General features: G+C 42.8%; 1 protein-coding gene across 10 annotated transcripts in view; it reads left to right on the top strand.

Moving 5' to 3' along the window:
* TENM4 (teneurin transmembrane protein 4) overlaps nt 1-16,622 on the top strand; it is a 599,346-nt gene that overhangs the window by 575,732 nt on the left and 6,992 nt on the right. For all 10 annotated transcript variants that reach the window (XM_027664342.1, XM_027664505.1, XM_027664591.1 and 7 more), the window contains 3 exons: nt 2,354-2,650; nt 3,694-5,308; nt 10,855-10,997. In XM_027664342.1, coding sequence (XP_027520143.1) covers nt 2,354-2,650; nt 3,694-5,308; nt 10,855-10,997 — 2,055 coding nt within the window. The remainder of the gene's footprint in view (nt 1-2,353; nt 2,651-3,693; nt 5,309-10,854; nt 10,998-16,622) is intronic.

A 16,622-nucleotide genomic window follows, 5' to 3' on the forward strand; every position in this document is an offset into this window, starting at 1 on the left:
GCAGCTGAAGGACTGCAAAGGGCACTGGAGACTTAAGTCAGCTCTTTAGAGTTTGAAAAACTCATCCAAGAAGAATCTGCACCTTTCTAGAAAAGAGAGGTTCACCAGCTGAAAGAGGTTTAGAAGTGGTGAGATGGAGAAAGAGCTATCTTCACTGGCAAGCTCATACTGGGAATGTTGCTTTTCATACTTGCTCAGTACTTTGCTGCTGTTGTGATGTGGCTTTGTAAGTCTCCTTGCACACGTGGCTAAACGTGAGTTGTTTTGTCAGCTCCTTTTTGTATTGCTGTGCACCACAATCCATGAACCAAAATATATTCCTGTTCCTACCTTTGAAGTAGATACCTTTGATCTTTGGAAATGCAGAGACACTGGAGGTATGAGGAGTATAATTATGCCACTCTGAATAACCCCAGGACAGTGAAGTTAAAACTCCAGTTCTTACAGCAAAGTTGCTGCTCTGTGCAAAATCTACAGTGGTCAAGGCCTCCATATTTCACAAAATCACAGAATATGCTGAGTTGGAAGGGACCCGCAAGGGTAACTGAGTCCAACTCCTGGCCCTGCACAGGACCATCCCCAAGAGTCACACCATGTGTCTGAGAGTATCATCCAAATGCTTCTTGAACTCTGTCAGGCTTTATGCTGTGACCATTTCCCTGGGGAACCTGTTCCAGCACCCAAACGCCCTCTGGGTTTAGAACCTTTCCTAATATCCAACCTAAACCTCCCCTGGCACAACTTCAGTCCATCCCCTTGGGTCCTGTCACTGGTCACCACAGATCAGTGCCTGACCCTCCGCTTCCCCTCACGAGGAAGTTGTAGACTGCAATGAGGTCTCCCCTCAATCTCCTCTTCTCCAGGCTGAACAGATCAAGCGACCTCAGCCACTCCTCATATGGCTTCCCCTCAAGGCACTTCAACATCTTCATTGCCCTCCTTTGGTTGCTCTCCAATAGCTTAATATTTTTCTTATCTTGTGACACCCAAAACTGCACACAATATTCAAGGTGAGGCCACACCAGTGCAGAACAGAGCAGGACAGTCCCCTCCCTTGACCAGTTGGGGATGCTTTTCCTGATGCGCCCCAAGACACGATTGGCCCTCCTGGCTACCAGGGCACTGCTGACTCATATTCAACTTGCTGTAGACCAGGACACCCAGGTTCCTTTCCCAGCACTGCTTTCCAGCATCTCATTCCCCAGCCTGTACGAACATCCAGGGTTGCTCCATCCCAGGTGTAGAATCCAGCACTTTTCCCCAGTGAACTTTGTATGGTTGGTGACTGCGCAGTCCTCTAAATTGTCAAGGTCTCTTTGCAGGGCATCCCTGCCTTTGAGGGAGTCAACAGCTTCTTCCAGTTTTGTATTGTCTGCAAACTTGCTTTAAGGAAACTTCTTGTAATAGGAGTCTCCTATTACAACTACTCTTCCTGTTAACCAACGAAGTCTTGATGTGGGGTACGGGTGGTGTTATTTTAGGATGCCCTGTTACCCCACAAGAATCTTCTCCCACCTCATCAGTTGTCTTGCCTTCTAGTTCCAGAGCCTCTTACCTGTTGTAGAAGGTACCAGTCCTACCTGTCAAATTTCGAGGAGGAGGAACCTTTCTCCTGTTATGTTCAGTGACCCACTTCCAGCCCTCATGTTTACCAAACCCTTGACTAACAGTCCGTTGACTAATTACCCTGCAGGGTTCTGAGTCTACCTTCTTCTCCACTACAGTGGAGATTCGAGAGTCCCGAGATTCTTGAGACTGTAGCGTCTCTGAAAATAATTGGTCTCTCTCTTACTCATTTGCCTGAATACTACAAAGCCTGTTCACTTCTTCTTGTAGCTCCTTCACCTGGTGACACAGCTCATTTCATCTCAGGGGAAAGGCTTAACTTCCAATGCCTGCAGTGAACTCAAAGAAAAACTCTGTTTTCCACTATGTTGACGCAACATCCATCTCTTTTCTACAAGTGTTCGTTTTTGATATGTGTGAAAGCAAAAGACACTGTATCCTAGGATTGATAAGCAGAGTACCTTGCAGATATTCCTTGCAACAAATTGTCATTCTATGTTCTGTAGGTTCCATCTGCTGTAGCAGTCTTAAACCTAGGTTTGGGATATGGGCAGTATTCATTCACTGTGGTGGTGTTTCAAAAGTACCATTCTTATGCCTCTTTCTTCACTGAAGTCAACAGAAGCAATGTTAGGACAACCCTTTGCTTTAAAAATTGCCTCTTATCCAAAGGCAGTGAACTGCTGGATACTCTCTAGTGTGGTGTAAAGAGGCATTTGGTGAAACAAGGCTGTCTTTCTAACTTAAACTGTTTCCAGCTTCCTAATTCTCTATCTGTTTCCTGTAGGTTCACAACAGAAACCTGCTGTCTCTCGACTTTGATCGTGTGACAAGGACAGAGAAAATCTATGATGACCACCGCAAGTTCACACTCCGCATCCTCTACGACCAGGCAGGGAGGCCCAGTCTCTGGTCACCAAGCAGCAGACTGAATGGGGTCAATGTCACCTATTCCCCAGGAGGACACATTGCGGGGATTCAGAGGGGCACAATGTCAGAAAGGATGGAGTATGACCAGTCTGGCAGAATTACATCCAGGATCTTTGCTGATGGCAAATCATGGAGCTACACTTACTTGGAGAAGGTAAGAATCCTCTTACCACTCAGAGACAGTGCCTTTGAAGCACTTGGGCTTTACTCCTTTGGCATCAGTTCAGCTGCACTCCTTCACATCTTTTTTAAGCACAATTTTCATTTGTTGAGTTAACTGCAATATAAAATATATTCAGGTAATGTCATCAGAGTGAATAGTAGAAATTTCTACTGGGGTTTTCCATGTGAAAACAACCCATATAGTCTGACATCCTGCGTTCTTCATGCGGGCCATTCCTGCTTTATAGGAAATACATGTCATTAAAAAGTGCAAGGCATAAATCCAACCACACTGTTGTAGCACACTTTACAGTGTGTCCTGCGGTCTTCATTCTGTAGATTCGTGTGGGACTTAATTTTTCTGGGTATTACCATTAATTGTTACCCTGCCCAGTGACCTATAGATCCATATGCTATATACCTGGGACTGGAATTTTTTATTCCTGATTTTTTTATAGCATCCATCTCTAAAACAGTTTAAGGAAACTGTAGTACCATATTTTTAAAAAAGGAAAAAGTATTGACTTACTCCTTGTATTATGCAACCTATGTGGATTTTTTGTTACATTCAAAAAAATCCCAGAACAAATAAGCATGCACACAGAAGTTGGGAGTAAGAGAATAACAGAGGATAACGTGACACAATGAATTAATTCAGCATTGGAAGGTGTTGGGGGATACTTTTTCAAGCATGTTTAAGTAGGTCTACCGATTTTATTTATTTAGTCTGTAAAAGTTATTGGCACAGGGAATTTGGGTAGAGACAGTCAGTTACAGGGTATTGATTTGAACTACTGAGCATTCTGAACTTAGACCTTCCTCACTGCATTGACTGCTTCTTTCTCTGACCCACTCCTGCTTAGGGATACTTGATGTGCTCTGCAGCTGCTTGCCTCTCACTGTTTAATTCTATGGGTGCAGCGATTTGTCTCAATTGCCCTGCTCTTTGGACTGAAGAATCTTACAGGTTTTGTGAGAGTATAATTTTGCTCAAAACCTGGGAATATAATCTGTACTTTCCTTCTTCCCATCCAGTCCATGGTGCTGCTCCTTCACAGCCAGAGACAGTACATCTTTGAGTTTGACAAGAATGACCGGTTGTCATCGGTGACCATGCCCAATGTTGCGCGTCAGACTTTAGAAACCATTCGTTCCATTGGCTACTACAGGAACATTTACCGACCACCAGAAGGCAACGCCTCGGTTATTCAGGATTTCACAGAGGATGAGCAGCTCCTCCACACTTTGTACTTGGGCACAGGGAGACGTGTCATCTACAAGTACGGAAAATTGTCCAAGTTAGCTGAGATGCTCTATGACACCACAAAGATCAGTTTCACTTACGATGAAACTGCTGGCATGCTGAAGACCATCAACTTGCAGAATGAAGGGTTCACCTGTACAATCAGGTACAGACAAATAGGGCCTCTCATTGATCGACAGATTTTCCGCTTCACTGAGGAAGGCATGGTGAATGCACGCTTTGACTACAATTATGACAACAGCTTTCGGGTGACCAGCATGCAAGCAGTCATCAACGAGACACCTTTACCTATTGATCTCTACAGGTATGATGACGTGTCAGGCAAAACTGAGCAATTTGGTAAATTTGGAGTAATTTACTATGATATCAACCAGATTATCACCACTGCTGTCATGACTCATACTAAACATTTTGATGCCTATGGCAGAATGAAGGAGGTCCAGTATGAGATATTCCGGTCTCTCATGTACTGGATGACTGTGCAGTACGACAACATGGGAAGAGTGGTTAAGAAAGAGCTGAAGGTTGGCCCTTATGCAAACACAACTAGGTACTCATATGAATATGATGCTGATGGCCAGTTGCAGACAGTGTCTATCAATGACAAACCACTCTGGCGTTACAGCTATGACCTAAATGGAAACCTCCATTTGTTGAGTCCGGGGAATAGTGCCCGCCTTACACCGCTCAGGTATGACCTCAGGGATAGAATTACTAGACTGGGGGATGTGCAGTACAAAATGGATGAAGATGGCTTCCTGAAGCAAAGGGGCAATGATATTTTTGAGTACAATTCAGCTGGCCTGCTCATCAAAGCCTACAATAAAGTTAGTGGGTGGAGTGTGAAGTACCGCTATGATGGCCTAGGGAGGAGAGTCTCCAGCAAAACCAGCCATGGTCATCACTTGCAGTTCTTCTATGCAGATCTGACCAACCCAACCAAGGTCACCCATCTGTACAACCACTCAAGTTCTGAGATCACCTCCCTTTACTATGACCTCCAAGGCCACCTCTTTGCAATGGAGCTCAGCAGCGGTGATGAATTCTACATAGCCTGCGATAACATTGGCACTCCTTTGGCTGTTTTCAGCGGGACTGGTTTAATGATCAAGCAGATACTGTACACAGCATATGGGGAGATCTATATGGACACCAATCCCAACTTCCAGATCATCATTGGCTACCATGGAGGACTGTATGACCCCCTCACAAAGCTTATCCACATGGGACGGAGAGACTATGATGTGCTAGCGGGTCGGTGGACAAGTCCAGACCATGATATGTGGAAGCATCTGAGTAGCAATAATATAATGCCTTTCAACCTGTATATGTTCAAAAACAACAACCCCATTAGCAACTCTCAGGATATCAAATGTTACATGACAGGTAAGACATTTAAATTAATTAACATTTTCTCAACCTTGCCATCAGTGAATAGGTGTCATGGTTTAACCTCAGAAGGAACTAAGCCCCACACAACACCCCGAGGTGGGATGAGGGAGAGAACTGAAAAAGTGAGAAAACTCGTGGGCTGAGATAAAGACAGTTGAACAGGAAAAGCAAAAGCTACTTGTGCAAGCAAAGCAAAACAAGGAATTCCTTCATCACTTCCTATGGGCAGGCAGATGTTCAGCCATCCCAAGGACAAAGGGCTCCATCACACATAAGGGTGACTTGGTTAAGACAAACACCATCACTCTGAATGTCCTCTCCTTCTATCTGCTTCTCCCAGTCTTACATCATGCTGAGCATGATGCCACATGGTGGTCTGGGATGTCCCTTGAGTCAGTTGGGATCCACTGTCCCCTCCCAGCCTCCTTGTGCACCCCCAGCCTCCTTGCTGGAGGGGTGGGGTGAGGAGCAGAAAAGGCCTTTAGTCTGTGTAAGCACTGCTCAGTAATAATGAAACCATCCCTGTGTTATCAACATCACTTCCAGCACAAATCCAAAACACAGACCCATAGTAGCTACTATAAAGAAATTTATCCTATCCTATCCTATCAAAACCAGTGCAATACGTATCTCCTCTCTCAGTGTCCTGATCAGGAGGTTTTCCAATCTTTAATAAAATGGACATAAGTTTTAGCTTGCAGTTTACCCCTATGTCCAGGGTATGTTTAATTCATTAGCATAGATGGAAATTGTAATTCCCAAACCTTTTTCCTTTTCTCATCTTTAGTGTTTGTTCTTTTTATTTTGTTTCCAGGTTTTCATCCCCTCAGATATCCCAAGGTTAGCTACCAATTAATGTCCTGATAACGTTTCTCTTTGTAGAGGGGCAGCTCTGTTTACGTAGTTTTGCCTAGAGATTTATTTGCAACTAAACAAATGACATATGACATACAGATTTGTTCTAGCAGAATGGCAAAGTAACTTAAACCTTTCATTACAGTCAACCATTTCAGAGTGGTTACATGACTACAACACTGCTAACTATGTAGTTCAAAGTTAATCTGCCCCACAGAATTAACAGATTCTACAAAAAAAAAGCAGATGCTTTAGGCTTAAAGGCCAGATTTTGGGGCACACCTACCCAACAGCTTGACATAATCTCTGAACTGCTTCCCCTGGGACTTTGTAAAATGGCAGTAATATGAGCTCTATGTATGTTTGGGTCATTCTGACCACCAAGTCTACCACTAAACCATGTACTCAAGTGCCACATCTGCACATCTTTTAAATCCGTCTTGGTATGGTGGTTCCACCACTGCTCTAGGCAGCCTCTTCCAGTGCTTGACAATCCTTTCTGTGAAGAAATTTTCCCCAACATCCAATCTAAACCTCCCGTGGCACAACTTGAGGCCATTTTCTCTTGTCCTGTTCTTGTTACCTGGGAGAAGAGACTGATCCCCACCTCACTGCAACCTTCCTTCATCAGACTTGGGCTCCAGACCCTTCCCCAGCTCCGTTGCCCTTCTCGGGACATGCTCCAGCACCTCAATGTCTTTCTTGTCATGAAAGTGAACACAGGATCAGAAGTGTGGCCTTAACAGTTACTTAAGTTCATGGGAACAGTCACTGCCCTGGTCCTGCTGGAAACATTATTTCTGATACAGCCAGGATGTCATTGGCCTTCTTGGACACCTGGACAGACTTTCATTTCCGTCTATCATCACCTACCTGTACTGATAGCAAGCTGAATGACCTCACTAGCCTTCCATCCCTCTAGCATTGGTGTGCTGCCCCCAGGATTATCTCTAGTCCTTTCCCCCTTTAAATCCAGTTTCATACTAGTTTCATACTGTCTGCAACACTGGTAGCAATTTTAAAGACAACTGTTTTGGTGGGACTCTTTTCTAGATACTTCCCTTTGAAAAACCCAGTACCACAATCACAAACTAAATGTACATACTTCTTGAGATAGAATTAATTTTTAAATGCTCCTGCTGCATCTATCACAACTTTTCCATATTAAACAATAACTGCGTTCCCCTGAGTTATGAAATTGGCTTAATGGCAAATAAATATTGCAAAGTAAAAATCCTAGGTTCTATTCTGCTTGTTTTTCTAGCCATTAGGATTCATGTTTTCAGGTTCTTCTGCAATAAACGTAAGGATTATATTGTGGGTTTTTTAATGAAAAGCTGTTTTCTCCAGAGCTGAGAAGATGATGCCACAAGGGAAGGAAAATATGTCAAAAGATACAGGCTAAGAACCTGTGTGTTGGCCTCACTCTGATAATTAAGGCTGGCAGCGAATACCTCAAGATAACTTTTCCTATCAGAAAATGCTCATTCGTCAAAACTGAATTTGTTTATGGGAGAGGGTTGAGCTTGAGAAATTTCTCAGCAAAAATGTTGTAAACAGCTCTCAAAATTGTCTAAATGACAAATTCCAAAATAACCTAAAATAAGAATTCCTTTTGGGTTTTCAACCTTTTCAAGTTAAGTGTAAGCTAATGACTGAAAACTGGAAAAGAAAAATTAAGGAGTCAAAACTAAAATGGAAGTTAATTTGAAATTGTTGAACTGATACAGTTTTTGAACTGTTGCTTTGTGACATAATAACAGAATTTTGTTTTCCTGCTCAAATTAAGACAGGACAAAATTTATTTTTTTTAACCCTGTCTTAGAACAGGTGCATAGCTTCCCACACAGCTCTGACAATAAAATCAAGATGTTCAAATCTGATACACTAATATTTTATATGCACCAAATAACTTTTTCCATGGTCTTATAAGTTCTGTTTTTTACTTTTACAAGAATATAGAGCCCAAATACATATTTTAAGTTTCTCCTCTCCCAGTGCGTGGAAGAAGCAGGCCATGCTATGGGCTGAGTGCTGTGACACAAAGCTGCTGCCCCAGCATTTCTTTCTGCTCAAGCTTTCAGTCACCTTGTGGGCAGGACCCATGATGAGAGTGCCCTTGTCATCACAACCAAATCTGCCCAGATTTTGGCACTTTCTGTCCCTCCACATTCCTACCCTGGGATCTGCTGTCCTTAGGGGAGATCAGTGCCCAGGACATGGGGGACTAACACGTGCTTTTGTTTGCACTGATGAGGTCTCCGAGCTTGTAGATACAAATTGGAGGCATGCGGAGGAGAGAGCAGGAGAAGCAGGTATTTGTGTTTTGAGAGGCCCATTGTTAAACATGAATATTTTAGTGATTGTACACTTCATGGTGCAGAGCTTTGCTACCAGCTTCAGCAATCTTGATGGATTGAACTGACATTTCCATTACATGTGTCTACATTAAGCACCCTTTTTCTTTGCCCTCAAATGAATTTACTTTGAAATGTGTTGGCAGGGTTACTGTAGCTGAAAAAAACCTATGTGATGTGAAATGTACTTTTCTGTCAAAAAAGTTGTCACTGCCTCTTGGCAAATTAGTATTTTCCCCTCTGTTTTCTCAGCTCCACATCTTCCTCCTATGATTTTGGCGGGGCTTTTTTTTTTTGTATTCTGGGTATTCGAACACCTCTTCCCGAAAAGAAAAAACTCCTGTTTGCAAATGTGTTGAAAGTCAGCTTTCTGAGAAGTATCAAAAAAACCCCTGTCTTGGATATTTCCAGACATGTTACATATTTTTCAACAGTTCAGCATCCATGCTCTGTATTATTTTTCACATTTTTGAAGTGCTTGGGAAATGGTTCCTGCTCCAGTGCTGACCTTCACGGTTTTACTTTGTTCTCCTGACCACCTGGTCCACAATATGTACATCAAAGGTCTTCATTTGAGATGAGAAGAATTTGGAAGCAGGCTGGCTTAGTGCTAAGCAACAAAATAATTAAATGAGCCTTTTCATTTCTTTCCTCCCCCCCAGCCTCTCTGTTTCAAAGACACTCCAAAAACAATCTGTACATTGAGTGAACAGAAGTGTTTTTATTGCAGAAATCCTCCCCCTTCCACATGGATTGTCGCAAGGGCTTTTTGGATATCTGCCCAATCGCAACATTTTAGCCTGTAGGAAAACAAGCAACAGATAGTGTGTTTGTTTGGCTCCTGATTCTCCAGTCATCTGGAAGTGCCTTATTTGCCACTAGCATCCATAATTTCTTTTCCAACCGGTTCTTCAAAACATTCATTTAGGCTCATGGGAATAGAGAAAAAAATATTCAGAGATGCATATTTGATTATTTAAATTGATTCCTTCTTCAGATTGTTTCAACAACGCTTATTGAGTTTAGCAAAATGAAAATCAAGCCCCTTGCACTGCCAGCTTGAAGCAGAGCAATCACCAACACAATTCCAGTTACATCCAAACACCTACAACTCCTGGGAGCTGATATTAGTTAAACTTTACCTTCATACCTTTGTTTTTCTTGCAATTGCTATTTGTGTGCCAAATGCACATCATATTGCTCAGGGACTGTAGCAGGTGTGTCCTCTGGAGTTCAGTGAAGGCAAACAAGGTGAGATCATGAAACACTCTGAAGTTAAGGGGGAAGTGATGCTGATCCCAAGCAGATCTGGGAGTTACTCAACCTCATCATTATTTCCTCCAATGGATTAACTTTCAGCTGCTATTCCTAATAGCTGTGCACTCAAAAATCAAGGAAGACTTTGTAATCTACTGGCAACTAAGTGCAGGAATGGTGTCCCAAATGGCTTTTCCATCATGTACCCTTTAGTGCCAGTGGTCCTTCTTTTGCACAAGACAATAGTTTACCACTAGCAGCCAGCAGTTTTCTCACCATCTATGGACTTCTTTTAAGAGGTTTCTAAAAAGTACCCAAGCAAAGTAGTCTTGTATTTGTACACTTCTTTTCACTATAATTTACCTTGCAGGCTGACTGTAAATGTCACTGTAAGAGATGACATGTGACTTTACACTGGTTTAATACTTAAACTGCACTTTCTTTTGAAAAATGCCAGGAAACTCAGGACTGAGGTGGAAATACCATGGAAAAAGCAAAAGACATGTCCAGAACCTCTTGCATGAGCACCTGCTAAATGCCTGTGCTGTCCATCCAGGATGTCCTGCTATTCTGGCTCACACAGCTCTAAATTTAGTCTTCAGCCTGCAGGCCCTTTGAGAGTCCTCAGTGAGAGAAGTATTGTGAGTGAGGAGTTCAGAACTTACTTTAGGACTTGATAACATTTTCCATTCAGATGGAGCATCTCAGCCTCCAAATGTATTGCTAGTCCCGCACTTCTCCTGCATACCTTTGAGCAGTGCCTGATTCTTGCTCGTGAAGGGCAGACATGGAGTTGGCTTTGATTTGGGCCATTTGCTCACTGCCAACGCTTCTGTTTCAGAGCTGGGAAAGTGCAGAATTTGGCTCTGGTTGGAGGTGGAAAGCCCAGCTTTTGGCACACAGCTCTTTCAAGGACCATTAATATTTGTACTCTTCACACAAAGTAAACACTCATCGTTTTGGCCAGCCTGCTACAGTGCCAACCGCCATGGGGTTCTCATCTGGGCCTTCTCCTGGGCAATCCTGTTTCAGAGATCAGATAATCTTATTTATGCTTCTCTTCCCTTCCAGATGTCAACAGTTGGCTGCTCACCTTTGGGTTCCAGCTACACAACGTCATCCCCGGCTACCCCAAACCAGACGTGGATGCAATGGAGCCATCCTATGAGCTAATCCACACACAGATGAAAACCCAAGAATGGGACAATAGCAAGGTGATCCATGCAAATCCATACTGTATCTCATGCCCTTATCAGCAGACTATTCATTTGCAATCTTTATTGAAAAACCTCTATCAGTGTGTTGTCCCAGATACACTGGGAGATTAAGAGCAAGTCAGACCCCATTCCAGTATTGAAATCTATCTGAATAATCACATCTTAAGTTCACTACTGCCACGGTGCTTTTTCCTATATTTTCTGGTCATTGCTCAATGAAATAGTTACTGTTTCTTTCTCCCACAGAGGCCATGTAACCACATATTGCAGGCTAAATTCAAGGCCTTTGCACCAAGGATTCTTAGAAATTAAAAAAAAAAATCAAAAAAAGGGCAAATCTTGATGCAGAATCAGTTTTCACAAACTTCTTTTCTAGAAATTTATTCAGTCTGACTTAAAATGTCCTAAACAAGAAGCCCCAGTACTTCCCTAGGAAACTATTCTGCATTGCAGGGACTCTCACCAGAAAGAAGTTTTAGATGATATTGAAGTTCCATTTTACCTGACTGCGTTCAATCCCAAGTAACCATGTCCTGCTTTTAAAAACAGCCCTGCATCCCAAGCCATTTTGGTAGATGATGGCAGAAAATTCAATGCTAAAATTGGCACGAAAAAAGCTTTTGCACCCAATCATTTCCCCATCTTTCTGTTGGGAATTACTCAGTTGAAAGATGGAGGCAACACTGTTAAAGGTTAGAACACTGGGTCAGGATTTGAGAGCCCTGGGTTAACTCTCAGCCCTACCTCTTATCAGTGTATGACCTTGAAAAAGTCATTTGCCTCTCAGGATACTCTCTCATCTTCTAGACATTGTATTCTGGGGTTGCTTTCATCTGTTTGGTCTGAATCCTCTTTAGTCTGAACTCCTGCTTGACATTGCTGTGTGTTCTAACTTTGCAAGAGCAATGAGGCCCTGACGTGCTTGGGAAGATCAGGGCATGTTCTTAACATTTCTGCTAATAAAATGATAGGCAATGGAATTGATTCCATCTGCGCTCCTAGCCTCTTTTATCTGTGACTTCACTGAAATCTTGGTGTCCTGCAGCAGATTCTTAAGGTCATGTACACATCTTAAACCAGAAGGTCACACCTCCTTGACAACAAAAGGTATCACACAGAGGTGCGAACAAGATACTGTGGATTGAGAAAAGTCATGTGTCAGTCCATCCTTGGTACTCAGCCTGAAAGTTGTGATGAAGACAAGTTAAAATGTACCAGCTTGAACTTCAGCAAGAGATTTATTTTAAGTTACTTAATAATAGAGGGGGGACCAAAAGAACTCTGCCCTTTTGCTGCTATGACTGAGTTGATGCTTGAAAACTATTACACTGCAGCAACTCAGTTGTGTTTTTGAGCTCAAAGACTCCTTTTTTGGTTCTTGTTTCTTTGGATTAAACAATGAAATGCTAATAGAGATTATTCTGTAATGAGAGAGAGCCTCAGGATTTTTCCTCCTCTCTGATGTGACACAGTATCCTCAGGCAAAGCTGTACAGGAGAAGGCAAACAGGGAAGGCTTGTTCAGAGACTGCACAGAAGATTGTCTCGGAAATGTTATGTGCAGTAGGTAATAACTCACACAGAACCACCATAGAAAGTAGTAGTAGCAGTAGTAGTAGTAGTAGTAGTAATAGTAGTGTTATTATATTATTATTTTATCATTAGTTCATTATCATTATTTGACTTATTGAATAGCCAAGTAATGAGTGACAGCTTGAGATGAAGACTAACCCTTGCTCATATAGGCAGACGAGCTGGAAATAAAACCAAGGAGACCCTCCCTTCCATCCAGCCATTTTAGAGGAATCTACCTGAAGGAGCAATAAGAAGAAAAGAAAACCTCCATGTCCCTGCCAGGTTTTTAAAGCCAGAAGCTGCAGTGAGGACTGTGCAGGGACCTGCTCATTAAAAGAGGGCTTTATGCAACTGTCGTGCTTCCAGATGAGTCACTTTACACTCAAATGCTGAAAGTGGAATTTAACCATTGCAGGCTGTTTTATATTCTTCCCCTGTGTTATGACAGCAACAAAACATGAGCATTTTATTTCTGTCTACAGTTGCAGGATCATGCTGTGATAGCAAGTGGCTCTTAAATGCAATAGAGCAGGATTCCCTTCCTTTCTGTCACACCCAGCATATTGTAGGCACATATTTGCATAAAACAAATTCATTCACATATGATACCTGAACACATGACCCATTTTCTCCTATGCCTATCCATGCATCCAACACTGATGTTTCCCATAAAGTTCTGTTCACTCACAGCCCTTTCCAGCCAAACCGGCTTCCAGACACAATCCAGCCCTCCTTCCTACTGTTTGTATGTTTTCATGAAGCATGTGGAAGAAAATACAAACTTTGGAAAATTTCACATCGCAAATGACAGACTTAAACATAGGTAAATGGAAGCACAGGAAGCATTTTCAGATAATAAAACTGGTCAAACTGGAGCCTCTGGAGTAAGCCCCAGATCTTTCGTCATTTAAAAGTAGCCTGGACAAGGCATTGATCATTGAATCATATACCACAACTTTCTCATTGCCATGTCTTCTGATCCCTGTTTCTCTGGATCACATACCTCCTTGTGATAGACCAAAGTATATTTGAGCTACTTTACCGGCTTTGCTGATCAAAGCTGTGGCCCTGCAGATTGAATCAGTTCTTTTATCAGAGAGGAATGACTAACAAGAGCACAACAGCAAAGGAACTAGCTCCCCATCAATGGCTGCTTCGTCTCTCTTCAGAGTGCATAACCAGAGCGCCCTGGCATCTCCTTCCAAAACATTTTTGGTACTTGCCTTGCAGGTCTGGAAGATGGGAGAGATAGTTCTGACTTTGAGCATCCACCACCTCAAAAACAGCCAACATGTCATAAACCTTGCACTAATGCCCTGCAGCTCTGAGTGACATTTAAAATCCAATACTCTGTTGTGCAGCACTTCTCCCTCCCCTCCTCCCTATGACCGTGAGGCTGTCACTAAATTGTTTGTTGAACAAGTTCAGTATTATTGGCCACCAGGGGACTCTGGGTGACCTCTGGCATATTGTGGAACTGCTGCACCTGAATCCAGTTTCTCTTCTAGGTTTTTTTCTTGTTGGTTTTTTTTTCACTTTTGTCTTGTTGAACTGTCAGGTAATTGTTGGAGCCAGAACAGCTCTATTTCCAGGGAGGGGTGTTTTGGAGTCAGCACTTTTATCATTATCTACATGATATTAATAAATACCCTTCTCTCCATCCCATGAGCACTGACTTCAGGAAGGGTCCTGTTTTCTGCAATGCCTGTTACAGGCTGTGCTGGAAGGAGTAGTTTTTGGCATTCCTTATGGAGCAACATTTTGGAGGCAAGGGCTGCTCTGGGGTGCTCAGCCAGGGAGTGAGCTATAGTGCTGTGCTTTCTGGCAGAGCTTCTTTCAAGGGCAATCTGTTTGAGGGACTGGCTCTGCCAGTGTTCATCATTCAGGGAAGGCATCCTCACACTGCGGGTGCTTTGGCCTGGGCTTGGACTGTCACGCTGTCTGCACGTCTGTCCATCAGCCCCTAGTTATGTTTTGCAGATATAGTGGCCAGTTTTCAAAGGATCTAATGCAGGCAAGGGAGTTGAACTCTCAAAGACATTAAGCTCTTGAGGCTTTCGGAAAATAGATGAGCAATTTGAAAACACTGATGAGCAAGAGAAGGAGGCAAATCCCTCATTTCTCCACAGATGAAATCTGCTTGATGAACTCAACCTCATTATCCCCCTGCAGCTGTGTATACTGGTGGGGTGGAGAAGGGACCTCTCCTCTAAGCCCATGAGTTGGCACTTGTGTTTCACACATTGCCAACCAATCATCATCTCGAGCACTGCCTTGCTGGGCAGTTGCTCACCTCCACTGCCCCACTGATGTTGGTGCTTGGCAGGTTGCTGAGCAGGCACGTTGCCTCTCAGCCAACCCTCGTGCAGTGCAGCCATGCCAGTGTTCAATACCTGCCAGGCTGCTGAGGTTGATGGGCTCCTCCTGCACCTACACCATCTGGGAGCTGGTGAGGTACACCCAAATGGGAACTTGTCTCCAGGTGATGGTCAAGTGGAACATAGGGAGGAGGCTGATTACTGAAAAATGGCTTTGTTAACAGAGAACTAGGTGGTAAATAAAAAAGGGGGGTTGTAAAAAAAGAAAGAGAACTTTTACACAGGCAAATAGTGATAGGACAGGGGGGAACATTTTTAAACAAAAAGAGGAGACATATAGATTAGATGATAGGAAGAAAATCTATTCCCAGAGAATAGTGAGGCACTGGCAGAGGTTGCCCAGAGAAGCTGTGGATGCCCCATTCCTGGAAGTGTTCAAGGGCAGGTTGGATGGGGCTATGAGCAACCTGGTCTAGTTGGTGGCATCCCTGCCCGTGGTGGCAAGGGTTAGAACTAGATGATCTTTAAGATGTCTTCCAACCCAAGCATTTCTATGATTCTGTGATAAATAGGAAGGAGTTAATGATGAATAATATTTCAGGGAAATCATAGCTTCCAAGCCTTTTGGAAGAAGAGACTTTCTGCGTTATAAGCCATATGGTTGTAAGAGAAACACCTATCTGTGTATAATGGCACAAGGATAGAAAGAAACTTGGAAACATGTTCACGTATTTCACATCTTGGATCCTGGATGGGAAATTAAAGCTTTCAGTCTCACACTGGAAGGCGGTATTTAAAAACAACAGATGATAGGATCTGGCGATGGTATTTCAAATCCTCAAGAGGTGCTGGTAAAATGCAGGAGGCTATTCAGAGATCTCTGTATTGTGCTGCTCTCTTGAGCTTTGTGCAGCAGAGAACAAATGATGAAGGTCGTTCTCTTCTCTCCAAAGGGTTGTTACTAGATAAAGTGAAATGTCACCTAAGGACATCTGATTAAAAAAGGCTGCGAGAAAAAATGAACCCAGCATGTTTGTCACTCACATCAAGCAACAAATATTGAAATAAAATAACAATGAATTCCTTTCTTTCTTTCTTCTGCAAAACTGGTTTTATAGATACCTTAGCTTACAGTTGCTAACAGCAGCAGCATTTTTTAGAGAATAGCACATGCCACTGCAGCTTTGGATGGAAAATTTCTGTTTCTTTTCCTTGCCAGTTCATTGAAATGAGTTATAAGATTAAACAGAAATGGTAATTTCAAAGTCAGGGATACTGCCCCTTTGAACTACATATAATCTGTTTGCCTCTACCCCCTTTATATTCACAGAAGAGTATACAAACTGACTGTGCTCTGGTTTGTTTGAATTTGTTGGATGGGTTTTTTTTTCTGTTGGATGTGTTTGCTTTTCCTTTTATAAAAGCGCTGTTCCCAAATACACTCCTTTATCAAAGAATTGCACTCAAAAAGTCATTTCAAAGTCATCCTGGGCTTGTTTTCAAGTTAACAGAGATGTGTTTAGTTATAGGAATAGTTGATAATTAAGTTTGAGCAACCTGGTCTAGTGGAAGGTTTCTCTGCCTGTGGCAGAGAGTTTGGAGCTAGGTGATCTTTAAGGTCCCTTCCAGCCTGAATTATTCTGTGATTCTGAGTGACTGTGATGTTCAGCATTACAGCTTTGCACATCTCATCTCCCACTTCCCTACTTGAAAAAAAGATGGGGAAAGCC

The sequence above is a fragment of the Corapipo altera genome, unplaced genomic scaffold (genome assembly GCF_003945725.1).
Source record: "Corapipo altera isolate COAL_440 unplaced genomic scaffold, ASM394572v1 0, whole genome shotgun sequence".
NCBI lineage: Eukaryota > Metazoa > Chordata > Aves > Passeriformes > Pipridae > Corapipo > Corapipo altera.